General features: G+C 40.5%; 1 protein-coding gene across 1 annotated transcript in view; it reads right to left on the reverse strand.

The window, feature by feature from the left end:
- LOC114554975 (uncharacterized) overlaps positions 1 to 27,105 on the reverse strand; it is a 79,656-nt gene extending 52,551 nt beyond the window's left edge. Inside the window, exons 1-13 of the mRNA XM_028577089.1 lie at positions 26,931 to 27,105; positions 26,064 to 26,402; positions 25,705 to 25,971; positions 24,617 to 24,672; positions 18,105 to 18,162; positions 12,741 to 13,091; positions 8,498 to 8,773; positions 4,934 to 5,044; positions 3,457 to 3,783; positions 2,832 to 3,011; positions 2,131 to 2,277; positions 1,291 to 1,467; positions 288 to 464 (exon numbers count right to left, since the gene is read on the reverse strand). Of these exons, the coding sequence (XP_028432890.1) occupies positions 288 to 464; positions 1,291 to 1,467; positions 2,131 to 2,277; positions 2,832 to 3,011; positions 3,457 to 3,783; positions 4,934 to 5,044; positions 8,498 to 8,773; positions 12,741 to 13,091; positions 18,105 to 18,162; positions 24,617 to 24,672; positions 25,705 to 25,971; positions 26,064 to 26,402; positions 26,931 to 27,003 (2,539 nt within the window). The 5' untranslated portion in view covers positions 27,004 to 27,105. The remainder of the gene's footprint in view (positions 1 to 287; positions 465 to 1,290; positions 1,468 to 2,130; positions 2,278 to 2,831; positions 3,012 to 3,456; positions 3,784 to 4,933; positions 5,045 to 8,497; positions 8,774 to 12,740; positions 13,092 to 18,104; positions 18,163 to 24,616; positions 24,673 to 25,704; positions 25,972 to 26,063; positions 26,403 to 26,930) is intronic.
- Between the last annotated feature and the right edge of the window lie 328 nt (positions 27,106 to 27,433).

Consider the following 27,433-nt stretch of genomic DNA (forward strand, 5'->3'; position numbering starts at 1 on the left):
CGATGAGTTCAAAGTTTTCATCATGTTTGTTGAGATGCAGCAGCTAGATAACAAGGTGGAGACCAGGCTCCAGTCCTTAAATGAGAGGACTTCTTTAACTGGTTCATCAAAGTACTCACCAACATCAAGCTTAATGTAGAATATTTGAGGTTTCTGAATGAATGGAAAACTACATTTGTATTCTCCACTGTCAGCCCTCTTCGTATTTCTGATGGTTATGGAGGCGTTGCCTTGTTCCAGTTCATCTGGAAAATATGAGACTCGACCTTTGAACTGCTCACTCTGACCTGGACACTCGTCACTGTAAACATCACCATTATCATACAGGAACACATTCCAAACATCATCAGTTTTCTGGGAAACTTTCTTCCAGAGAAACTGTGTTAACTGAATGTTCTCCTTGGTGCTGAGGGAACAGGGTAAAGTAACATCACTGCCTTCTCTCACTGTGATGACTTTTGGCTCTGGAAGATAAAAACATGTATTAATCAGTATGTTTACATGCAGAGTCATCAGTTAGTAATTATTAAGGCAGAAAAATAATTTAAGCAGAATTATTCCACAAAGGCCGTTTTACAAGCAGTTTAGTTTGTAGTCTAATTTCTCCTCTAACATAATTATATCTGCATATTTTTTTAAACATAACCAAAATATTTGAACTATTGTACTGCATTATATAATTTACATACCCTTCATTACATATATTCAATCATTTTAAGACTACAATAAAATGATCTTGAGTACATTATAACATCCTGTCGTATGAATTGAAGCAGTCCCATCTTTTCACTCTCAGCCTCTATAGCTGTAAAACTAGAGGCCAGAGTTCAAACTAACATTAAAAACTATGCATAAAAGTAAAGTTAACTTCTTGGCTCGTTACTTTCAAAAACAAAATCAAAATGCAGATGCATCTCTCAGCAACATCAGGCAGTGTGCACACTCAGATTTAATCTACTACAGACTGCTGATATTTCATTAAGAAATGTGAAACTGACACCATCGATGAGTTCAAAGTTTTCATCATGTTTGTTGAGATGCAGCAGCTAGATAACAAGGTGGAGACCAGGCTCCAGTCCTTAAATGAGAGGACTTCTTTAACTGGTTCATCAAAGTACTCACCAACATCAAGCTTAATGTAGAATATTTGAGGTTTCTGAATTGATGGAAAACTACATCTGTATTCTCCACTGTCAGCCCTCGTGGTATTTCTGATGATTATGGAGGCGTTGCCTTGTTCCAGTTCATCTGGAAAATATGAGACTCGACCTTTGAACTGCTCACTCTGACCTGGACGCTCGTCACTGTAAAGATCACCATTATCATACAGGAACACCTTCTGACCCTCATCAGCTTTCTGGGAAACTTTCTTCCAGAGAAACTGTGTTAACTGAATGTTCTCCTTGGTCCAGAGGGAACAGGGTAAAGTAACATCACTGCCTTCTCTCACTGTGATGACTTTTGGCCCTGGAAGATAAAAACATGTATTAATCAGTATGTTTACATGCAGAGTCATCAGTCAGTAATTATTAAGGCAGAAAAATAATTTAAGCAGAATTATTCCACAAAGGCCGTTTTACAAGCAGTTTAGTTTGTAGTCTAATTTCTCCTCTAACATAATTGTATCTGCATAATTTTTTAAACATAACCAAAATATTTGAACTATTGTACTGCATTATATAATTTACATACCCTTAATTACATATATTCAATAATTTTAAGACTAGAATAAAATGATCTTGAGTACATTATAATATCCTGTCATATGAATTGAAGCAGTCCCATCTTTTCACTCTCGGCTTCACACATATGGCTGTAAAACTAGAGGCCAGAGTTCAAACTAACATTAAAAACTATGCATAAAAGTAAAGTTAACTTCTTGGCTCGTTACTTTCAAAAACAAAATCAAAATGCAGATGCATCTCTCAGTAACATCAGGCAGTGTTAACACTCAGATTTAATCTACTACAGACTGCTGATATTTCATTAAGAAATGTGAAACTGACACCATCGATGAGTTCAAAGTTTTCATCATGTTTGTTGAGATGCAGCAGCTAGATAACAAGGTGGAGACCAGGCTCCAGTCCTTAAATGAGAGGACTTCTTTAACTGGTTCATCAAAGTACTCACCAACATGAAGCTTAATGTAGAATTTTTGAGGTTTCTCAATTAATGGAAACATACATCTGTATTCTCCACTGTCAGCCCTCGTGGTATTTCTGATGGTTATGGAGGCGTTGCCTTGTTCCAGTTCATCTGGAAAATGTGAGACTCGACCTTTGAACTTCCAACTTGGATGCTCATCACTGTAAAGATCATCTTTATCATACAGGAACACCATCTGATCATCATCAGTTTTACGCCAGACAAACCGTGTTGACCGAATGTCCTCCTTGGTGATGAGTGAACAGGGTAAAGTAACATCACTGCCTTCTTCCACTATGGTGACTTTTGGCCCTGGAAGATAAAAATATGTATTAATCAATATGTTTACATGCAGAGTCATCAATTAGTAATTATTAAGGCAGAGACAAAATTGTAAGCATAAGTATTCCACAAAGGCAGTTTTACCAGCAGTCTTATTTCTCCTGTAACATATTAATTTCTGCATTTTGTTAATAGATGACCAACATATTTAAGTTGTTAAATAACAGGACATCTTTAACTGTAATGAAAGTACTCACCAACAACAAGCTTAATGTGGAATTTTTTATGTTTCTGAATTAATGGAAAACTACATCTGTAGACTCCACTGTCAGGCATCGTCGTATTTCTGATGATTATGGAGGCGTTGCCTTGTTTCAGTTCATCTTCAACATGTGAGACTCGACCTTTGAACTGCTCACTCTGACCTGGCTGCTCGCCTTTATCGTACAGGAACACCTCCATCTGACTTTCATCATTCGGAGACATTTTCTTCCAGTTAAACTGTGTTGACCGAATGTCCTTGGGCCGGAAGGAACAAGGTAAAGTAACATCACTGCCTTCTTCCACTTTGATGACTTCTGGCCCTGAAAGATAAAAAAAAATGTAATAACACTTTTTTGTACATACCCTTCAGTAAATATATTCATTCATTTTAAGAAGAATAAAATGATCTTGAGTACATTATAACATCCTGTCGTATGAATTTAAGCAGTCCCATCTTTTCACTCTCGGCTTCACACGTATAGCTGTAAAACTAGAGGCCAGAGTTCAAACAAACATTTATAACTATGCATAAGAAACAAAAACAAAATGCAGATGCATCTCTCAGCAACATCAGACAGTGTGCACACTCAGATTTAATCTACTACAGACTGCTGATATTTCATTAAGAAATGTGAAACTGACACCATCGATGAGTTCAAAGTTTTCATCATGTTTGTTCAGATGCAGCATCTAGATAACAAGGTGGAGACCAGGCTCCAGTCCTTAAATGAGAGGACTTCTTTAACTGTTAGTAAAAGTACTCACCAACAACAACAAGCTTAATGTTGAACATTTGATGTTTCTGAATTAATGGAAAACGACATCTGTACTGTCCACTGTCAGCCCTCGTGGTATTTCTGATGGTTATGGAGGCGTTGCCTTGTTTCAGTTTATCTGGAAAATGTGAGACTCGACCTTTGAACTGCTCACTCTGATCTGGAAGCTCGTCACTGTAAAGATCACCTTTATCATACTGGAACACCTTCTGACCATCATCAGTTTTCTGCCAGATAAACCACATTGACCGAAGGTCCTCCTTGGGCCAGAGGGAACAGGGTAAAGTAACATCACTGCCTTCTTTCACTGTGATGACTGTTAGCCGTGGAAAATAAACACATGTATTAATCAATATGTTTACATGCAGAGTCAGTTAGTAATTATTAAGGCAGAAAAAAAAATATGAGCAGATTTAAATTCCACAAAGGCAGTTTTACCAGCAGTTTAGTTTTTTCTTCACTTTAATTATTTCGGCATATTTTTTTATGCACGACAAACATATTTTAACCGTTCAAGCTTGTAGTGTATTACATTATTTACACACCCTACATCAAATATAATGAATAATTTTAAGAATAATCAATTAAGAATAAAATCCACTACATTATAACATCCTATAACAGTTTTATTAAAGTGGCCATATTTTGCTCATTTTCAGGTTCATAACTGTATTTTAAGGTTGTACCAGAATAGGTTTACATGGTTTAATTTTCAAAAAACACCATATTTTTGTTGTACTGCACAGCTCTCTCTCACTGCTGCAGCTCCTCTTTTCACATGGTCTCTGTTTTAGCTACAGAGTGAGACCTCTTTTCATCTTCTTCTTCTGTACTCTCTTTGATTGCACTCGCACATGCTCAGTAGCTCAGATGTAGATCATGTCAGCTAGCTGGCTCCATAGACAGTAAAAGAAAACCTGTTTCTCCAACTTTGGTCAGTTACAAGGCAGGATTAGCTGGGAGACTTCTTCTAAACGAGGGCACACATGTAAGTAGTTCTTTTGTAGCTTATGGTGAACTTGTGTGTGTTGTAGCAGTGCTTTGCTATTGAGAACAAGGTAGCATGCTAGCGTTAGCCGCTTGTGGTTAGCCAGCTCGTTTCGGCTTGTGACGTCACAATCCGTGCAGATTTTGACCAGCTCACCCGGAGACTGAAGGCAGGACACATTCAGAAACCGTATCTCACTCAAAACAGCATGGATGGATTTTTTTTCAAAGTTTGTATGTGTGTGGAAGCACCAGAGACACAAAATAACACCCCAAATCATAGAAAAAGGGATTTTTTCATTATATGTGCACTTTAAAGAAAATCTGACTCGATCCTACTCTGGTGTCAATACCAACACAATGATTAATGACTGAAGATAAAACAACTGCAAGACTCTAAACATGGGATTCATATAAATAATCTGTTGTGTTGTCTGCTCATCATGAATATGTTTATACAATTCATTATTTGAACTTACCTTTATTACGATTTAATGTGATGTAACCCTTGTATACAAGCACAGCTAGAACACCAGCAACAAGAAGAAGAAGAAGAAGAAATAAACCAACAATTAATCCAATCCAAGACTCTGAAACAGAAGACAAAAAGTTAAAGACCCAGAATGTAACACAGATCATATACAGCAGATTGGACATCACAGTCTACACAAAGAGAACAACTGAAGGTTGGAATGTTCCTGAAACCTGAAATCTAAAAATCTGCAGCTAAAAACAGCGGTGGGATGAATGCATAGGCGTAATTTACCAGAACGTAGAAAATGAAGTGTGTGATATGCTCAAAATGTATTTTATTATTTTCATTACTATTTTTCAAACACTAAACGTGGTACCCGCACAAGACCAATGGACCACAACCCGAGGGGGTGAGGACCGCAGACAAATATACGCCCCCTCCGCGTTAGAAGCCTGGGTGATAGCCTCGCTCCTTGGGAGTGTTCCCTATAGCAGTGGTTCCCAACCTGGGGTCCGGGCACCCCCAGGGGGGGCGGCAAAGATCACAGGGGGGGCGCGAGTCTTTATCTGGTTTGAGGTTGAAGTAAAAAAAAATGTTTTGCACATGTTAAACAAATTATAATACCCTAGAATATCTAATGTATACAAAAGTCTGTATGAAAACTATATATTTTGTTGTATCCTCAATTTTCCTGCCCCACGGCATCACTATTTTATGAATGAAACATGCCTGAGAAACAGTGCTGATAACTCCTCTGTATCAAAAAAGAAAGAGAGGCTCTATCTCGAGAGTTACCTCAACTTCGGTTTTGGGTGGGGGGCGGGCTCAGCTTTTCTTAGACATGAGTAGGGGGGGCGCCAAGGAAAAAAGGTTGGGAACCACTGCCCTATAGTGTACAAACAGGTGCTGTGTCTGCTTTATGTCCGCCGTACATAAAACATACTGTGATAACGCACGCACCGGACACAGTGAAAAGCTTCGTCCGCGTCATTGTCATGAGGCGGGGGGAAAAAAACCCTTGAGGGAAAACAACCTCGTCTGAAAGGAATTTGTTAGAATTGTCAGTGTGAATGAGGGGTTTGGCTGTAAGGTGGCTGCGCTCCCGTCCCCTCTAATGGAGAGGCAGAACGGCGAGACTGACAGCACACATAAGTCGCTCACTCTCTTGGCTGACGTCAGGGCAAGGAGAAGGTTTTAGTGACAGCAACCTGAGAGAGGCTTGTGTCAGAGGCTCGAAAGGAGACTTCCCCAGGGCTGGGTCCCATTGGGGTGTGAGAGAGCGGGTTTCTGTCGCCTGACCCCCTTCAAAAAGCGCTTCACCAGGGCGTGCACAAAAAGCGTCCTCTCTCCATAGCCTTCATGGCAGGATGAGATGGCTGCCCCATAGGCTTTGACTGTAGACGGAGCCAAATCATTATCACCTTGCCCAGGGGAACCAAGGGTTGACAGGGTCCGGGGGTTTCCCCAATATGCCAGATCTGACTGAAGAGAAGGAGGGATGGTCAGCATTCGCCACTTGTGGCCCAGGGGAACAACCACATAACCCACGGGCATCAAGCCCAGAAGACGCATCACAGACAGCGCTGACACCGTCGCGTGTGGTGTGGTGCACGACAGCAGAGAGATCAGTGCGTCTCGCCTGGCTGACAGCCTGGCTCTCCTGACAATCAAGTTCATGTCCACGCCCAGGTAAACTATCGATTGTCCGGGGACCAGTGAGCTTTTCTGCCAGTTTATGGCGAAGCCCAGTGTTTGCAGGTGCCGCAGAACTTCCTTTTCCCGAGAGGGAGCCAGAATGAGCAAATCGTCCAAATAAAAGAGGCCTTTTCTCCACAACGGCTGAAGTGCCGTCTCCGTGCATAGGTTCTACTCCAGGGGAGGGACTGAAGGGAAGCCCGCTTCTGTGTCGCCTTGAACCCGAGTGAATGGGGTGTAGCGAGAGATGGGAGCCTTCAGTTTCCTGGGCTGGGTGAGAGCCTCCTCCACAAACAAAGGAGGGTGGCTCCTGAGCGTAAACATCCCCACTCATCCCCGCTGGAAGCTCAGCCGGGAGCGCTATGCCTCTCTGGTCTGCCGCCTTTTTGATGATCTCTGGCAGATCCAAGAAGAGAGCCTTAGCGGTGGAGGGTGGAGGCAGAGGGCAAGGCCACTGAAACGGTGCCCCTGGCCGTTCCGGCGAAGGGGGGGGCCGCAATGGGAGGGGCACAGCTAGTGACGGAAGCGTTATCCGAGGGAATCAAGCCATCGGATTCTTCCTCGTCGAAAAATCCTTCCAGGGTGTTGACAGATTCCCGTCTGTCTGCCCAGCTGCCATCCCCTTCCCCGCTAGCCTGAACCAGAAAAGCTTCCTCAGTACTGTCAGCTGTAATTTGAACTGTCCCAGCATTCAGACTCAGCACCATGGGGGCCAGAGCCTTCAGCTGCTCTGCCCCACGTCTTCCTCCTCACATTCATCAACTGGACTCTCTTCATCAATTCAAATCACAACTTAAAACGCATAACCTAGATAACTTCCACCATGTCCACTTTAATTTTATTGATTTAAATGTTTATAATTGCCACCTTAATTTTACTATATTTCTTGTACATTAAATAAGGTTTTTATTTATGTTTATTAAAGGTCCAATGTGTAGGAATTTCTCCCATCTAGCGTTGAGATCATATATCGCAATCAACTCTCTCTCGCCACGCAGTTCAAAGTACATATTACAGCTACGGTAGCCTTCATGCTTCAAAAAGCGAAGGTGTACAAAAGGCCATGTCTTTCTCTATCACTCTGCTGTCAATCAGCCGTGGTTGTTGGAGGGCATGTCGGAGAGTGGCGTAGGCACGCGCTTCACATCATGAACAGACACGCCAGCATGAAAGGAGAGAGAAAGAAAAGGAGACTGCGGAGGATAATTAACTAGTTGGGATTTGGTGTGCAGCTCCAATGTTCACTCTTGTTTTCTGATGACGCCGATCTCTTGCTCTTTTCAATATCCGTTTTCTTATTCTGGGCGAAGAAGAAGACTCCTGAAATTTGGATTTTGAATATGTGTGGTCCTCCATGTTTCCTTCTTCAAACTTTCCGCGGCCAGGAAGCTACGATACCCATTAGCAGCAGCTGTGAGTCGAAAATGCGAAAGGTGGAGCAGTATGTCCTGTATGTACTGCAGCAAACAATGTATAAGTTATTCAAGTGGTGAATATGTGGTGGTATAGACTGGTGCAGGTACCTCAGGCTACATCTACACTACTACCTTTTGGTTTAAAAACAAATATCTTTTTGCTACATTTACGCCTCACGTTTACATTCCTCGTTTTCGAGCCCCTAAAATGGAGACATTCTGCTGTCCCCGTTTTGTTTGAAAACTCCGGGGTTGCTTTGTAGTCTGGGCGGGCACAAACGGAGACCTTTGGAAAAAAACGACGTCAGTCAGTCTTTTCGTTGTCAGACGTGTTAAAATGATAAGAGATTAGTTCTGCTACTGGAACTGAAACTCACACACATTTCCACCTATAAAAAAACACATTAACACAATTTAACACAATTTAAATATTAAAATATCACAAGGAAGAATCTCACCACTGATATACACAGAGGTCTCAGCATAAATCTGATGTTGGATTTCCTCCTGTGTGGCTACACAGCGATAGGTGCCGGTCTTGGTCACAGTAGTTTGGAGGGTGATGTAGAAGCTGCCTTCTCTTTCTAAGTCCTGTGTTACTTCAGCATGAAGGATGTTTCCATCACTGTCCTGCAGCTCTACTTTAGGTTTGGGATTGCCATGAACTTCACACTGCAGCAGTGCCGAGTCTGCTGTTGCATCAAGTATTGTAACAAATGGTTTTAAAGCTGCACCTGTGAACATGAAACAGATAAACAGATTATATAAGGCAATCACAGTATTCAAATGTAAGACTGGGATGTGTTTTTCATCCCTTCCCTGCTTTAACATGTTTATAACAGTGTGAGAGAAAAGCACAGGGAGAAACAGAAAAGAACAATTTAAGCCTTAAAGTGATGGTTCGGAGTAATTTCACCCTAGGGTCCTTTGCACCATGACCTTGAGCCAAACACCCCCCCAGAAGCTTTTTTCACCTCATTACTATTTCATTACTAAATTCACTTATGATACTTTTTTATGCGAGAAATCAACTATGTAGAAATCAAATATGGGCCGTTTTACAAAATTTGATGGTTAATTACAAATTTGGTATGACTGTCGGACTTGAGAAGCTACAGAATCTGCCGTGACAGCCGGCGGCTGCCTGCCGGGTTTGCTGCCTTCACGGTCGGCCTCTCCACCTTCACAGACCTGCTGTGAGCTGGAGCTCTGTCAGGATCTCAGACACGAGCTTAGCTGCAAGCTGCGCTGTGTACTTTACAAAGAAGAACGTTTTTCAAGGATATTGAAAATGAAACACGGTCGTAAATAGAGTGTTCCAGGCTGTACAACGGAATACTGGCCCAGAGAAAGGTGTTTAGAACGAGTAGATATCAGACAATGGAGCAGGACTTGTGGATCTAAGGCAGCGGTGCAGAGGACGTGTCTGCAGGGCTTCACTCTCCACTGAATGTCCCCGCGCTGACTAGCTACAGGGTGGGTTGTGATTCCTTGGTGGAGTTTTTTTATGTCCTAACGGTAACGATATAACAACACTAGTTGTAAAGAAAGTATCAAAACTTTGCATTGGTGCGCGTCACACTGGAGGATGAAACTGTAACGAAACTGTCTATCTGGTGCTTTGTACAGTAATATTTGTTGATGAGTTTATTTGTTGGAGCAGAAATGAAGTTTGATATTTTCTCTCGGCTGTTTTAGCCGCGCTGCAGCCGCTGCTCGCACTGCTTGCGCCCGGGCATGTCTGGGCATGTCTGTACTTTTGGAAGTCTATACTTTAACAGACAGTGTGTCTGTGTGTGTAAATGTGTGTGTGTGTGTGTGTGTGTGTGTGTGTGTGTGTGTGTGTGTGTGTGTGCGTGTGTGGGGGGGGCAGCTCTGTGTCTCTCTGTGCAACCAATCAGCGTGCAGCTCATCTAAATATTCATATATACCTATGTATACCTTATATGGTAGAAAACCTCTCGTTCATTGTAAAGCCAATTCACAGGGTTGCATTAGGGAGCATAGAACAGCACCCAGGCCATTTTCAGCCCAACCAATGTTACATACCCTATTAAGAGACCTTCAGGAACAGTGTGAAATACCCTATCAGGGCTCGACATTAAGGCTTGTCCGCTTGTCCGGGACAAGAGGATTTTTTGTAGGACAAGTGGAAGAGAAATTTACTTGCCCTACTGGACAAGTTAAAACTCAAACAAAATACCATGTTACTTCACGTTAATGTGCCACTCATTTTGTCTGTTACAGAATTGAAACAAATACATATGTTAACCCACAATCCCGGGCAGCGGGTCGGCGGGCCGCTAACGTTAGACCCAGCCCGCTGTTCAGCTCATTCTCTGTAAGCGAAGCACCATGAAAGCACGGCGAGCTAGCCGGTGTTAGTTGGCTAACATGAGCTTGCTAACTCCACCTTAACGTTACCTCCTCGCCACATCGTTCACAGAAAACAAGCTGAAAACAGAAGTCACTCGTGGCGATAGCAATGTGCTTTGTGTGGATGAAGCATTATACATTATGTGCCACTCATTCCGTTTGTTACAGATTTGACTTTACCGATTTGAAACAAATACATTAACTAACGTTAGACCCAGCAGCAGCGGGTGAGCGGACCGCTGACGTTAGACCCAGCCCACTGTTCAGCTCCTTCTCTGTAAGCAATACAGCATGAAAGCACCGCGAAACCAGCAAGCCAGGCAGCCGGTGTTAGTTAGCTAACGTTAGCATTCTAACTCTGCTTTAACGTTACACCGTCCCCACATTGTTCACAGAAGACGAGCCGAATAAAGCTGTCACTCGTGGCGATAGAAGTGTGCTTTGTGCGGATGAAGCATGAAGTTAATTTGACTCTTGACGCCTCGCTGCTCCGCTACTCGCTGTAAAACCTCAGCTCTGCGACTTGCAGGATTAAATATCAGGTAATAATCAACTGTAAAATAGCTACACCTTTTAAAGGATCCCTTGGTAACTTTCTGCCGGGTAGCAAGTGAAATTGTAGAAAGAAAAAAAAACACGTTATGTCTACAAAATTATTTTAGATATAGTATAAGTTCAAGTCAATATTCAATATATTCAATATTGAATTAGTATCTCAATATATTGATTCAGTATCTCAGAATATAAACAAAGAATATCAAAGTAATGACAAACTATAAAATAATGACTTAATCTCAATATATTGGCTTAGTATTGTAATATATTGACTTAGTAACTCAACATTGTTTCAGTATCTCAATATATTGACTTAGTAACTCAGAATATTGACTAAGAATCTCAAAGCAATATGAGAACATTTAAAATATTGACTTACAATCTCAATATATTCACTCAATATCTCAATATATTGACATAGTAACTTAGAATATTGACTAGGAATCACCAGCGTGCAAAGTATAACTTTGTATTATGAGTCTGGAGATCCTTTTTTTCTTGTTGAAGGGGAAATCTATTCTTGGGACATGTTTGTTTCTACTGTTTAAACTGAATTTTATTAATGTTGATAGAGTTTGGATGCTTTCAACGGTTTGTTCAAATTCTGCATTAGCAAAACACAAAAAAATGTATAAAATGATAAATCTTTACCCGGACAAGTGACTTTTGTGCATGGACAAGTGAAATGTAAATGTACTTGTCCTTGCCTATAATCATTATATCACCCCTTTAAATTGTTCACTTTCTTGTGTGTAAAAAACATTTCCCCGGTAAAAGACAAGCGTTGTTGGTACTACAGAAGGCATGTTGGGTGGGTGAAATTAGAAAGCTAATGTAAGCCAAGGAGCAGCAGCCAAGTAGGGTTCGGTTTGGTGGAAAAAAATTCTAAGGTTTGGCAGAAACCGATCCCCGTCAAAAAGACCAATATTCAGCTGAATCCAAACGTGAACACTGGATTCGGTGCTTCCCTACTTTTAAGTCATGTCCAACACATAGAAGAATGATCTCAGCTTCATGGGTTTTCATGCTGAATGACTTATTTACAAGAAACGTCTGAGCACATCTCTGGTAAGCAGATGATCTAAAGTGATGCTTTAGCATCATTCTTTGTAGAGAAACTTAGTTTTACAGATCTGTCAATTAAATTAACTAATCAATTAGTCAACAAAATCATGAGTGTTAGATAGCGAGCGACATCATTAAGACCATAGTCTGGATCAACAGAAGTACATTTCCAGGATGAAACCTGACATCTGGCACCTGGCTCACACGCCAGATGTCAGGCTTTGGCTGTCGCCTTCCGCCCTCTGTGTGTTGCCGCTCTTTCAGGGATTGAAGAATATGTTTACGGCATTTCCTCTCTAACTGGGACGTTTTAGGACCGATTGGTGGGGTTGCTGTGGATGAAGTACACACGGAGATACACTGGTAAGACCTAATGAGGTTTAACCATGTATCAGCTAATTTAAATAGCTCACGTTACTGTATTGTGTCACCAGTTAACTTAATTTAATATGCTATGTGGCGTTTTCTTTCGTGGGGTGCAAATGTTCCACCAAAACAAGTTCCTTTCAGAAATTATTTTGCAGAGCCACATCTGATCTGTCTGACACCATCTAAAAGGCAAATCAAAACGTATGTTAGAGTGCTTGTGTGATATTATCACACTAAATCTGATTCATACGTAGACCTGACTGGTTTTGGGTTAGGGTTAGGTCGAAGTGTGCTTGAAACAAATTAGGTCGTATATAGACTGTTGAAAGTACTCACCAACAACAACAATAAGCTCAATGTTGAATATTTGAGGTGGCTGAAGACGAGGAAAATAACAGGTGTAGTCTCCACTGTCAGTCACCTTTGTATTTCTGATGATTATGGAGGCGTTGCCGTGATTCAGTTCATCTTGAAAATGAAAGACTCGACCTTTGAACTCTTCACTCTGACCTGGACGACCGTTGTTGTAATGAATGCCTGCGTCATACATGAACACCTCCTTCATACCATCATCTTTCTGAGCAACTTTCCTCCAGTCAAAGAGTTTAAACTCAATGTTCTCCTTGGTGCTGAGAGAACAGGGTAACATTGCATCAGCCCCTTCTTCCACTTTGATGACTGCTGGCTCTGAAAGATAAAATGATGATTTATCACTATGTTTACACATGTCACCAGCATTATTCCACAAGTTTTGAAAAGAGTTTAGTTAGTAATTTATCCTCCTCCACAATTATTTTTAATACATGTACTTAATTTATAGAACTATATATTTAAAATTGGATTTTATTACGTATTTTGCACGATTAAATGATCAGCCGATTAATCATTAGTTGAGTGACAGAACTATTTTGATCGTCTCAGTCATTTTAGTAAAAACATGTCATGTTTCTAGCTTCTTGAGTACTTTAACTTTTACTTTAATTACCTTTTATTTTACTTTTACTCAAGTAACATTTTCAAAGTAGGACCTGTAACAGAGGATTTTCACAGTGTGGTATTAGTACTTTTACTAAAGGATCTGAACACTGGTATGTTGTATGGATCAACTGATTCTGACTTTATGTGTGCGACACCCTCCTGATGTAAAACATTTCTTCATTTAGAGTTATAAAGAGTTTTTGAGGAAGTGGAATCACGGGAAAAAAAGATACAAATCTTCTGCAATAACAGATTTTACCCTGTCATAGTTGAATAACGACAGTTCGCTGGTTAAATAGGACATACATAGAAGCTCAAAATCCCATTGACACCCCTCTCATATTTTGAAACTGCCGCTAAAAACAGGCGAATCTCAACAAAGCTAGAAGTTGACGTAAGCATCCCAGGACCTGTACCTTTGTCATGCCCATGGATGTATTAAAGGTCCCATGGAATGAAAATTTCACTTTATGAGTTTTTCTTAACATTAATATGAGTTCCCCCAGCCTGCCTATGGTCACCCAGTGGCTAGAAATGGTGATAGGTGTAAACCGAACCCTGGGTATCCTCCTCTGACTTTGAGAAAATGAAAGCTCAGATGAGCTGTTCTGGAAGGTTACCTCCCCTTTCCCTGCTTTGGCCGCCCAGATAATTTGGCCAACCCATGAGAGGGAGACATCATGGCTTTCAAATGAGAAAAGTGGCAGTTGGTCAAGGCCACACCCCCACTCTCCACCTTGCCCCTCCCTCTCTCCTCCTCAATAGCTAAAGACACAGAAATGGCACATCCTAAGGAAAGCTCATTGTGGGACTGGCTCTAGTGACTAATTCTGCACCAAGGCTGAATTTCGGGAAAGAGACTTCAGATACAGTATTAGGGGACCACTAAGGTCTATATAAAAGAGACTTCAGATACAGTATTAGAGGACCACTAAGGTCTATATAAAAGCATCCAAAGAGCACCATGTCATCGGACCTTTAAGAGAACAGTCACGCCCCAACATTTACATAGGCTACACAACTGACCTGAGATCAGGTAGTCTTCTGAATCTAGGTCGCGCAGATCTCTGCTATTCCGACTGTGTGTCGGAGTTCAGCGGCCGGTGCTGCCTGGGTTGCTACATAGGCGCCATGCCTGTCCTCAGTCACAGACCCCGGCCTGCTGTGAGCTTGATTGAGCTCCGTCACGGCCGGCATCCCACGGTGCTCAATACCCGCGCAAACTCACCTTTTCTGGGTGACTTGACTACCAAACGCTGCTGCCCTGACAGAGCTCCAGGGCCTGCAGCTCACTGTTCTCACTCCCCTCTTCCTGCTAAATGGCTGGTGTGTGTGACTGAGAGCGGGGTCAGCAAGTTTGTTACGCTCGCAATCTCTTACCGCAGGTTCCAATTAATCTTATAATGGATATGTGTGTTGAGTTATGTAAACAAACGATTGACTATAGTTATGCCGAAAGTGTAGCTAGCTAGCCACAATCGTTTCCCATTGTATTGAATGGGACACATAGCTAGCTAGCTGCTCCTCCTAACAAGACCCCTCACGTTCATAAAAATTCAAATCAGACTGTTAGCTTTTTGTAAGACCTTGGGGTAGCTGTGATATAAGTGCCTTTACGAAATTCAAACTGTAAATATATTATAGTTATGCCGGCAGCCGGCCGCAGAGTCCCGGTAGTGCAGTACCAATGTTACATACCCCATTAGGAGACCTTAAGTAACAGTGTGAAATACCCTATATAATCATTCTATCACCCCTTTAAACGTACAATATGTAACTTTCTGCCGCTAGGGGTCTCTCAACCAAAACAATGGACGGTAAAACTGGACTTTTGATGACGTTGTGAAGTTGCGTGGAATTATGGGAGTTTTTAGTGTTAAACACTTTCGCTGCCGGTTAGAATGCATCAGTTCACGGACGAGTTTACCCATTCAAGTTTATTCATGTTACGTTTATTCATGTTATTCTAATAAAATAGCTGCAGTTTCCCCAACATAATTAAATTTTTCTTGATTAGATTTTTATTTGTAGCTGACCAGTTAGCTAGTGAGCCAGCAAGCTAACAGTAGCCAGCAGCTAAAACACAAAATATTTCACATATCAATGTCACCTTTTGGATGGTTTCAACACTGGGGAGGACGGGGTTTGTTGTAACGCTAGCAAGCAAGAGACGGGTGTGGGTGGGGATTGTCGGGGAAATCTCCGCGATAGCGAGCCAGGACGTTCGATGCCTGTTGTGCAGCAGCAGAACATCTCCCAGCTGCCTGGAATTATCTCCCCTTCACTTTTCAGTAATCTTAACCTTTCGTTTTGGGGCTTAACCCACCTTTTGTCGGGTTAATTTAGCTAAACCCAAAAACTAACGGCATGCCAAAACGAACTTTAAAATGCACCGAGGTCATCTGTGAGGAACAATCAGATCAATAACCTGTGCAGTGAAGGGTTAGGTGAAAATAACTTATTTCTCCCTCCACCTGCCTCTCAAAAGTTGAGCCCTAAACTTCTAAAGCCTGGTTCACACTACAGGAGTTTTAAAATCCTAACAGATTTTGAAATCTGGTTGCAGCACACACTTGAGGAGAATCTTTGCAGATTTTCTTCCCACAAATCTTAAACATGCTCACACTACAAGATTTGAAAATAGTGGGGCATCACACACTACAAGATATTCTTAAGATTATCTTGCCAGATTCAACACATCACGTGACGCGATCTCACGGGGAAGCGCATGTAAACAAAATGGATACTGTGTCACGGCAACTTGCTGTAGTAATACTTATCCTTTGTACCAATAAAAAACAAAAGAAAATAAAACGAGCGTTGAAGATAATATTATTCAAACAAACTACCGTATTTTCTGGACTATAAGTCGCATTTTCCTACTTTGGCTGGTACTGCTACTTATAATCAGGTGCGACTTATTATCAAAATATATATAATTTAATATGTTTTTAAATGTTAATTCATACTGAAAACATTACCGTCTACAGCCGCGAGAGGGCGCTCTAGGCTTGTACAACAATATGCTCCTCCTAAAGACAACTGAGAAAGTAAAGAGATAAACTGCAGGTAATAAAATATGCAGCCGAAAACGGTAATCGAGCAGCAGAAAGAAAGTTTGAAATGAGGGAGAAACTTGTGAGGGAGACTGGCGAAAAGGTGACTCTTACTGCAATGAAGAAATCAAAGAAAGCTAATCGGCTAATCGCGGGCTGAAAGCTAGACGGCCAGAGCTGGAGGAACGAGTCCACAGGTGGGGGCTTGAACACCGTGCTGCAGGGAGGGGCTGGTCAACGGTGTAGTTACGTCTCCACGCCCTGCTAGTTGTTCTGTGTGACTTATACTCCGGAGCGACTTATAGTCCGAAAAATACGGTATGTGCAATACATCTTTTGTTAGACCTGAATGTAGCAGATGATCACGGACCTAGATCTAATGTTTACATTTGCTAGCTAGTGCGCTAGCAACTTTGTACACTCACCCGGTAGGTCCAGATCTTTAGCGATCTCTCCCTAGCTCTTCTCTTTATCATCCCGATTATGATACTCTTTTGATGATACATTAAACAGGCACTCGTGCTGTTGCCACATCTCCACCATCCTTTCTTCCAACTCAGTTGTCCACTGGACCCGTACAACAGCTGCTTTCGCGGACATTTTCAAAAGTTTCCGTCACTTTTGTCTCCTTGCAGACCTGTCTCTCATTGGCTATTGTGGAAGTACTGACGTAATCATAGTCGTTTCACAACCGATTATAATCCTAGATATCAAACTTGTTTGATATTATCGGGGTGGCCCCGATGTGTCTGCGAGCAGATCGGGAGGTGCAAGATTCGATCTGTGAACGCCTCACATTACCAGATAATCTGCGGCGAACATCGGAACCGATCAAGTTCCTCGACAAGATTTTTTCTCAGATTCTCCGAAGGGGTAAATCGGGCATAAATCGGCCTAAAACTCCTGTAATGTGAGCCAGGCTTAAGTTAGTAGAATAATTCTTACCGTTTTCATCACAAAGTGTTTTCCCGGTCAAACACAAAAGACACAAACACAGCAGATCCAGAAGAAGCTCCATAGTTGTCCATTGACTCATTGGATCAGTTACTGTAACAAAGTCAGAGTTGGTTTTGATTTATACTTTCATTTTCATCTCACCTATATACAGGTGTCGCACCCAAGGCCTTCACAATAAAAGTGCCCAAAACACTCAAATCATTATTAATTATTGTCCCTGTCATTATTACAATTATGCTAGTACTAGCAGGAGTATAATTTTAATATCCCAAGCTTTATTATCGTCTCATGTGATATATGGTATTTCTTTTCTCCATCTTCTACTTCTACTGTTGTATCATCTCACTCAATGTGTTTCTGTCTCTGGAAAGGACTTTGTTCATGTGGCTTGGAAAGTGGAAATCTTGCATACAGTTACACTAACTACTTTCTTTTGTCTAAAATAAACTGTTGTGATGCAACAGTTTATTTGTCTTTATATGTCTTCTGAATATAAGCTATAAGCTATAAACCTACATATGTGCCAAACAGTTCACTGTCAAAAACACAAGTTTTAATGGAGACGTGAGTTTGCTGAGCCAGTTTAAAAGGTGGAACACAATGCAGATTAAAGTTGGTTTTAGGACAGCAGAGATGGCACGTTGTTGGAAATGGAAGCTAAAACAATTTATAATAATAATAAATAATAATAATTTAAATAACAACTTACCCCTAATAAACAACAACCAGCGACTGCAGCAGTGTAGCTTGAAGCTGAAGTTCTCAAACTGGGGTCCAGGGACACCAAAGTGTCCTTAAGGGGTGTTGAGGGGGTCTCCTCCAAAATAAAAGCGCAATCTCACTGCAATACGTTGAACACTTGGCACTGTTTACACACACACGCACACACACACACCCTCTTTGTATGTGTACAACACCTGGTAGAAGAAAGCTGATCTGTCGCTACACGCCCACTACAATTCCTGTTTATCTGTAAGGTAAGAACCAGACGAGGCCGGTTTAACAATGACACTGATGCATTCCGTGCAAGTCCAACCGAACCGTGTCCTGACCCATCACCACCGATACATGCAGAGCTGCTAAGTACAGTACTAGTGTATACACCTATTTTCCACCACTGCCCATTAAGCATATGCAGTATTGGAAATGTCACTGTCTTTTAAAGAGATGTAGCAATAGCTCAACACATTTTAACTTCACATATTTGTGTTTAGGAGGAAAATAACAACAGAATCAAAGTCAAGGGGCGTTTCTGACTTTTGACCTATTATTTTCAAGCTCAGAAGTCAGACAACTTCTGAGTAAATCAAGCTCAAAATCCAACATGGCTGCACCATTCATCAAGTGAAAGCTGTAGTAACATACAGTTTATTTGCTGTCTCACTAAATCAGTGGTACACACAGTCCTGCCAATCTTCTATTTGTGGACATGTTACGCTGTTTGTATTCACAAAAAAACACAGTATTGGTTGTTATCAACTAGCATTGCTGACAATGGCTAACCTGGCTAGAGCTAATGAAAACAATGACAACACGACTTGTAAATGGAATGCATTCAACTCAGGTGTGACACCATCCCCAGCCATAATCAAAACTGGTACTACTGGTCGGTGGTGTCTCTCCATAACACAACACAAGATCACACCTGTTACACAAGCAGCAATTAAGACTCAGTTCCTTTCTCACATTTTGTTCTAAAATAAGGTCCCATGGTGGTCCACCAGAAGGGAAGGGACTTTGCCTCTCTTTTATGACCTATCTGGGGTTGCTGTCTTATCGAGGGGAGTGCAGGGTTAGGTGGGGTCAGTATAAAGCTCCCACCATCAGCATCATCATCATCATCATCATTAACCTTTAGTTTATTTAGTTCTCGGATGTACAATTGAGGGCAAGCCCTCATTTTCAATGTAGCCGAGATTACACCAAATAAAATTTAGACTACAATTACACTAAAATTTAGAACAAAATACACCAAGAGTGCAACAAGTTTCAAATACAGTGACTGGAATAGAAATAAGGACTCTTATGTGAAATCAAATTAATAAAAGAAGAATCAAAATAAAATCAAGGACATTTAAGTTACTTGACAAGACAATTACACCCAGAAACAGTACCATTTAACACCATCGCTCTAAAACTACCATACATTTTATCCAGCGTCTTTTTATCAGCTGAGAAGCAAAATAATTAACTCTGTTGCTTGTGTGAGTAACAATAAATCCTGGTACTGAACACACAGGTATGCACTGGGCTAACAGGTTTATAGGGCTCTGTTTATGCATGTTTCTGATATGTCATCAGATGTTATTAGAAATGTGGTTTGTTTCCGTGTCTACTGCTCTTCTCTGGAAAGGAATCAAAGGGGTTGCGGGAATGAGTCATCCTTAAAGCGCCCATATTATGCTCATTTTCAGGTTCATAATTGTATTTTAAGGTTGTACCAGAATAGGTTTACATGGTTTAATTTTCAAAAAACACCATATTTTTGTTGTACTGCACAGCTCTCTCTCACTGCTGCAAATCCTCTTTTCACCTGGTTTCTGTTTTAGCTACAGAGTGAGACCTCTTTTCATCTTCTTCTTCACTACTATCTTTGATTAGTAGCTCAGATGTAGAGCATGTCAGCTAGCTAACTCTAGTGACAGTAAAAGAAAGGCTGTTTCTCCAACTTTGGTCAGTTACAAGGCAGGATAAGCTGGGAGACTTCTAAATGAGGGCGCACATGTAAGTAGTTCTGTTGTAGATTATGGTGAACGTGTGTGTGTTGTAGCAGTGCTTTGCTATTGAGCACGATGTAGCATGCTAGCGTTAGCATGCCAACGCTAGCATGCTACATCGTGCGAGCTAATGGTTGTGGTCAGCCAGCTCATTTCGGACTGTGACGTCACAGTCCGAGCCGATTAAGAACAGCTCACCAGGAGACTGAAGGCAGGACACATTCAGAAAACGTATCTTACTCAAAACAGCATGGATGGATTTTTTTCAAAGTGTGTGGAAGCACCAGAGACCCAAAAGAACACCCCAAATGATTTTTTCATAATATGGGCACTTTAAAGCTACATTGTGTAAGAATTTCTCCCATCTAGCGGTGAAATTGTATATGACAACCAACTGAATATTATTTTCTAGCCCCTCCCATTCCGTGCGTGTTTTAACTCCTACGGTGGCTGTATTTTACCAAGAAGGACGACTTTGTCCGTGAGTGCTCCTTCCAGTGTAATAATAGTTTTACTTATTTTGGTACCATTGCATTGCTAACATCAGCTATCAGGTTCCCAAACATATGCAAGCTAATGTTATTAAAGTATCAGTGCTTGTTATTCTTATAATATTGTTATTCTGTACATTGTATGAGATTAATAGTGTAAGGCGATGTTTACAGCGTAGGAGAGAAGCAACGTCATCACTGATGCAAGGAAGGAAGGAAAAGTATCCTAGATGTTGTTCTAGCGAAAGCACAACCATGCTATACGATGTAAAGCAACTATAAAACTTTGAATTTACACAAATAGACAGGATTACCTTTTCAGAAGAAAGCAGGCAACTTAAAATCCTTGCTCCTTATGAGCTCTTTCCATCTTGAAAAAGCCACTCCAATATTAAACTTGGTCTTGTTGCTTTGCCTGTCACGTTGTTGTTTTAATCCTCTTTTTAACTTCCTTGGCAACTCCGTTACATGTTCTCGAGGCTTTCTGCCCATTTAAAAGTCTTAATTTTTTTTTGCATCTTGTCTAAAAAGGATGTCGCCACACATTCACCTCCTCACCTACAGTAATAATTAAACAGAATCTAAAGTTGATCAAAAATCACCTCCAATAGCTCCCAAATCATGAGGAAAAAAGAGACTGTTCAGTTCTTTAATGTCCCACTTCAGCTTTATGGAAATACTAAATCTCTGACGTACCATTTAAAGATTTACCTGATGCCAACAGTCAGATCATTGGACAAATGTACAGATGAAGCCATCTTAAATTCCCCTCCCAGACAGAAGCCGGCCAGCTGCCAGCTGGTTGTGTTATGGTTTTAGTGTTTTGCTTTGCATTTTTTTCTGTTACCTGTTGGTTCATTTCTGTTGTCTGGTTCCGGTTTTGTAGGTTTCTGTTTAGTTTTCTCCCCGTTTGTTGTGTTTATCCCCTCTTGACTGTGTCCTGTGTTGTGTCACGTTTGTGTTTAGTTGTCCTCCTGTTTTCTGTCTGTGTTCCTGTTTCCTGTTTTATTTTGATAGTCTGCTTTCTGTCTTGTCATGTCTAGCTTTGTTTTCTGTTTCCCGCCTTTGTTAATTATCCTGCCCCGCCCTGATGTGCTTCACCTGTTGTCTCACCTGTGTTTGCTTTACCCATCACCTCATGTATTTAGCCTCTGTGTTCCCCTTTTCTTGTGTCAGATTGTTTTGTGTCAGTACCTGTTTTAGTTTGTAGCCATGTCCTTGTGTTTTCTCCCTGTACCTTGTGTCTGTGCCTGCGTCAGTGTTCTCCTGCCTATGTTTTTCCCGTCAGTTCCTTTTTGTGAGTTTTCCAGTCTTTGTACTGCCGCTTTTTGTTTATATTAAATCCTCCACTGCAATCGTCCTTCTGCCTGCCTACTCTCTCTGCATTTTGGGTCCTCTACTTCCCTCACCCGTAACAGGTTGCCTTCCAATCTCCAGCCTACTTCCAGTCACCCCCTCCTCCTGTATCCTGACAGAGTGTGTGTAAATCCCACTGTAACCACATCCATTCATTCAGTTGCAGGGTTTCACCATGGACAAGGAGTAGTGAGTGACCTAATCCACCATTTATTGTACATGAAATGAAGCTTTACTACACTGAAGCTATCCCCCAGAGACATGAAGCAAATCAAGTTCATTCCAAGTCAATGATGTTTATTATGCAGTAGTTATAGCTTACTGTAGTAATTGTTCTCTAGTCTCTCTAGTCTAGCTATTTTTTTAGTTAGTCTATGTAGTTATTGTAATTTAACCCTACATAAGGCCTACATTTGTTTATTTTACCTGTGCACGGTTTAAATGTTGCTCATTTCAAAGGTTAGCTATTTAAACATGTTCCTATTGGCAATTTTACATACATTATTGTCAAATTAAATGATGAAATAAAAGGATGTTTTGTCATCTTTACTATGCAACATTTAGGGGGGAATGTTTCTTGCATGTTACTCAATAAGAGTGTCCGTATCCTTTTATTTAGCTGACGGGCCAGTCGGTACGGGATCTGTTCTGCCTGTACGATCCGATATGCGCATGCTCCTAAATACGCAGTAGAAAACGTGACGGTTTCCCTACACTATTTGTATCACGCATGCGTTAAAACACTTGATGGCCAGACGGCTAAACTGGTGGCATATTTTTGTGGGCTACATTTTTACATTTTACATTTTTACGTTATTCATTATGCAGTTCACGGCGGGTCTGTTTTATAAAGATATTTAAATTAAGTACTTATTGTCACTGATCCAAAACCGCATATCAACGTCTGTGTACTACACCTTGGTGACATTGTTATTTTTGTGACATGTAGTGTGGGGATGTTGTGATGTTTTTAAATGTAGCTTACGCTATGCAATTGTTGCCAATCCAAAATAATAAAGGAGTTGTTACATGAACATACACCATTTTGGTTACATATGGAACAAATCTGAGTCTTTCTGTCACTGCAGACCTTCAATTTCCTCCACACTCCCCTAAACAGGATTATCTTCTGCGAGGGAGGGAGCGGGAATTTAAGATGGCTTCATCTGTAGTCATCATTCCTAAAAGTACAGAGTTTACAATACAGCCACTCTAAGTTTTATAGAGCAGTTATACTGGATCTTATTTCCTTGTGTCTGAGACAAAAACACCCCTTTCCTGGGTGAAAGTCTTGTGTTATCCCGGGATGTGAACTCCTCTCCACTGTTTGAAAGATCTGTGTTTTAGGAGGCAAACATCCACCCAGACCTCCTCCCTACAGCAACAGTCAATGTGCTGCTGACAGTAATAAATACGTGGAATACATGTGAATTCCAGTGCATTACTTTTCGTAGCTACAGTATATGAATAGTTAATGAGAGCAACCTGCTGAGGTACTGAGTAAAGGCCTAAAAACATATCTGTTAAAAGAAGGCTTTCAAGTTCAACAATGTCCCACATTTTGTCATTGCATGTAGCTTACTTGGAGCTCTGAAAACAAAAAAATAAATAGGTGATGAATGTTAGAGACAGACTTTAGATTACATTTATCTCATTTATTAGCTTTTATCCAAAACGACTTACAGAAAGTGCATTCAACCACGTGAATACAACCCCAAAAAGTGCGAGAGTCATGCAACTACAGTACATCAACTGAAAGTGCTACATTTAGAAACAATAAAAACTTTTTTTTAAAAGTTGCTTTATGTGACCCATGGCGTCTCCTGTTACTTCTTTCTACATTTCACTTTTCTTTCTTTAACCTTTATCTACGGCTTCCTGAGATAGATTTGTGATTTCTGATATTGGGCTATATAAATAAAATTGACTAAACTACATGTGACCTGGCACCAGATGGCAGTATATAAAAAAATGACATTTACTGAAAAAGGTCAAATGGCTCCTACAATATACAAAAATAATATAATATGCATTTACTTTGTAATTTTCTTGTTTACATTAAAATAAATTTGTTGATAATCTCCTCGAGCATGTTCTAGTTAAAAGTTATTGGTTTTCATATTGCATAAGAATAATCTTTCACAAAATTCATTACTGATCAATTACTTATATTTGTGCAATTTCATTTGCACAAATGAAATTGAAAGACTTTTTTGTGCCAATATTTATGAACAGTGTATTATGTCCGACTATTCTTGTAACTTAAAGAAACTGACGATCTGACATTCACGCCCACCTCTGCTGTGATTGGCCAGCTGTGCAGAGGTGTTTCATTTCAACTTCTCTCTCATTTGTTACGCAACTTTTAATGTGAACAACCTAGTTCGGTGTAACATTATTCCTATATTTATTATTCCCCTCTCTATGACGGAAAGGCTGAAGACTTTTGTTTGATGGTGCCTTTAAATAAAAAAAATCAAACCATTAAAATTCATTAAACAATTGCCTTGTTGCTGAAATGTGCTATGTAAATAAAGCTGCCGATTGCCACAATAGAAATAGAAGGTTAGGCTAGGGTTAGCACTATTGGAAACTTACTTGTATTACTTCTTTTTGTTATTTCTATTTTCATGTAAAAGATAAATAACTGCAAGTACAGCAAGAGTTCCAGCTCCATATAGCTCCATATAGGTCCATATGCTCGTGTTGTTGTCTGAAACACATCACAAAAAGTTTAGTTTAGTAAGTTCATTTTAAACAAGTTAAAAAAAAGTAAAACAATGTAAATGTACACTCAGAATGTAACTACATATGTTCAGTAGATTGGTTATAGACTATTAACTAATTCTCATGAATGGGTTCATATGATATTCTACAAAAATTGGAATTGGAATTGGAAATTGATTTATTTGAAACAGGGACAATGCACAAATAAACATTAAACTTGTTAAACAAGAGAATATGTCTTGGGCCAGGTTATAGCAACAATTGCTAATTTCCACCTGTAGTCCCTGGGCAGGTATGACAAATTTAAAACAAAACAAAACAATTTACAATTTTAAATAGAAATATCACAAAACTATATATAAATGACATGATGTGCATAGTAATTAAGAACAAACAGTTTAGTAAAAACAGTTGCTCACTCTCTCTTTCTCTCCCCTCCCAGCACACACACTGAAAAAATTCAGCAGCAATTTAGGCACATTAGAGTACATTCAACTCCAGATATTCATTCATACAAGGATAATAAAATGTATGCACAACAACTCGTATAATATCCTACGAAATCATGTGACTGCCGGCCGGTCATGTGACACCGGATACAGAGCTCCGTGAGTCAGTTGTTTCAGCGGCTGTTGGTGGCTAGTTGAGTTTAGCTGACAAAAAGTCAGCGTCATGCAGCGAAGGCAATTAAGTTTAAACACCAAAACGACTAGTTAAGTTTAAAAAAAAGATCATGGTTTGGAATCAAACACTCCCAGAACACACGTTTCCTGGGTGTAAATCTTTTGTTTATCCCCGGGAAGAGAACTCTGCTCCCCTCCTTGAAAGTCCTGTGTTTTACAGCAGCAGTCACTGTGGTGCTGACAGTAATAAATATGTGGAATACATACGCCTTACAGAGCTTTACTTTTTGCAGCGATAGGTCTACAAATGGTTGATGAGAACAGCCTGAGAGTAAACATAAAGAACAGTTAAATGTGCTGCTAAAACACATGAACAACTCAAGGAGGAATCTTACCAATAATAGCCACATAAATGTCAGCATGAGTCCTCCGGTTGGTTTCCTCCTGTGTGACCACACAGCGACAGCAGCTGGTCTTGGTCACAGTAGTCTGGAGGGTGATGTGGTATCTGTCTCCTCTTTCAGAGACCTGCGGGTCTTCAGCAGGAAGTTTGTTTCCATCTCTGTCCTGCCACTCTACTCTAGGTTTGGGAGCAGCACCTCGAACCTCACACTGCAGCAACACTCCATCATCTGTGGCATCAATAATGTTGATGTCTGGCTCTGGAGCAACTGGGAACACAGGATAACCAATGACTACAGAATAATTACATTTAGGCTAATTTTCTTTATAACTGTTGAATGAAAGCATTCACCAACAACAAGCTTAAGGTGGAACATTTGATGAAGACGTGGGAAATGACAGGTGTAGTCTCCACTGTCAGCCTCCTTCATATTTCTGATGATTATGGAGGCGTTGCCATGTTTCAGTTCATCTTCAAAATGTGAGACTCGACCTTTGAACTCTTCACTTTGACCTGGACGACCGTTGTTGTAATGAAAGCCTTTTTCATACATGAACACCTCCTTCAGACCATCATCTTTCTGAGCAACTTTCCTCCAGTCAAACACTTTTGACTCAATGTCCTCCTTGGTGCTGAGAGAACAGGGTAACACAACATCTGTCCCTTCTTTCACTGTAATATATTTTGGCTCTGGAAGATAAAAACATATGTATTAATCCATATGTTTATCTGCAGATTAATTCATTATTAGGGCAGAAATAAAAACATTTGAACACGTCACCAGAATCATTCTACCAGACCAGTTAAAAAAAGTAATTTGTAGTGTAACTTATAAGATTCATTAACTGTATTTTAAAATTGTAGTTTATTATGTAATTTACACAATTAGTCATAAGACCAGTAATACAGTAGTATCCAAAATTAGTACAGATAGCCATGCAAGCAACGAAACACAGCCAAGAATCACTGATTATAGCCTCTTTTTTATATATGCAAACATGCAGAGCAGCAATAAGACAAAACAACAACAATCATGATGGAGAAGAACAACCCGATCAATAAACTGTGCAGAGAAGGGTTACTTGTGTTGTTGACACTAACAATTAGGTTAGTCTCTACTGCTGATGATTCAGCTAATTACTAGTGACTGGCCCTGTCTGACTGTCTGAAGCAAGATAATAAAAAATTAATCTAGGCTACAAAGTTAGTCATTCTTACTGTTTTCATCACAAAGTCTTTTCCCGGTCAAACACAGAAGACACAAACACAGCAGATCCAGAAGAAGCTCCATAGTTGTTGTTTAATCAGGTTATAGGAACAAAGATGGAGTTGCTCTGACTAATAACAGCACACAGTTTTAGTACAGATGTAATCACTCCTCAGCTCAGCTCAGCTCCTTTCTGCCCATAGACTCTTATATAACAGTCTGTGTGTCTGCTCCAGCAGCATCTGGAAGAGTTCTCTGTGACGTGTTCCTGGAGTTACAGAAGTCTTATCATTGGTCCTGTGTCTTGTTGTGTTTATGTGTTCTTCATGTCTTTGTCTCTGCATCATTTTAATAGGTTATTAAGGACAAAGATTTAATTGCACAAGATGAATTTAGTTCAGTATGTATAGGTCTCCGTGTCCCTTTGAGATCTGTGTCCCCCTACCTGAACCAAGCCTATATATCATTTTTTATCCAAAGGTAAGATTAAGAAGACGTAAATAGCATGTTCAAA

Source organism: Perca flavescens, chromosome 4 (assembly GCF_004354835.1).
Source record: "Perca flavescens isolate YP-PL-M2 chromosome 4, PFLA_1.0, whole genome shotgun sequence".
Classification (NCBI taxonomy): domain Eukaryota; kingdom Metazoa; phylum Chordata; class Actinopteri; order Perciformes; family Percidae; genus Perca; species Perca flavescens.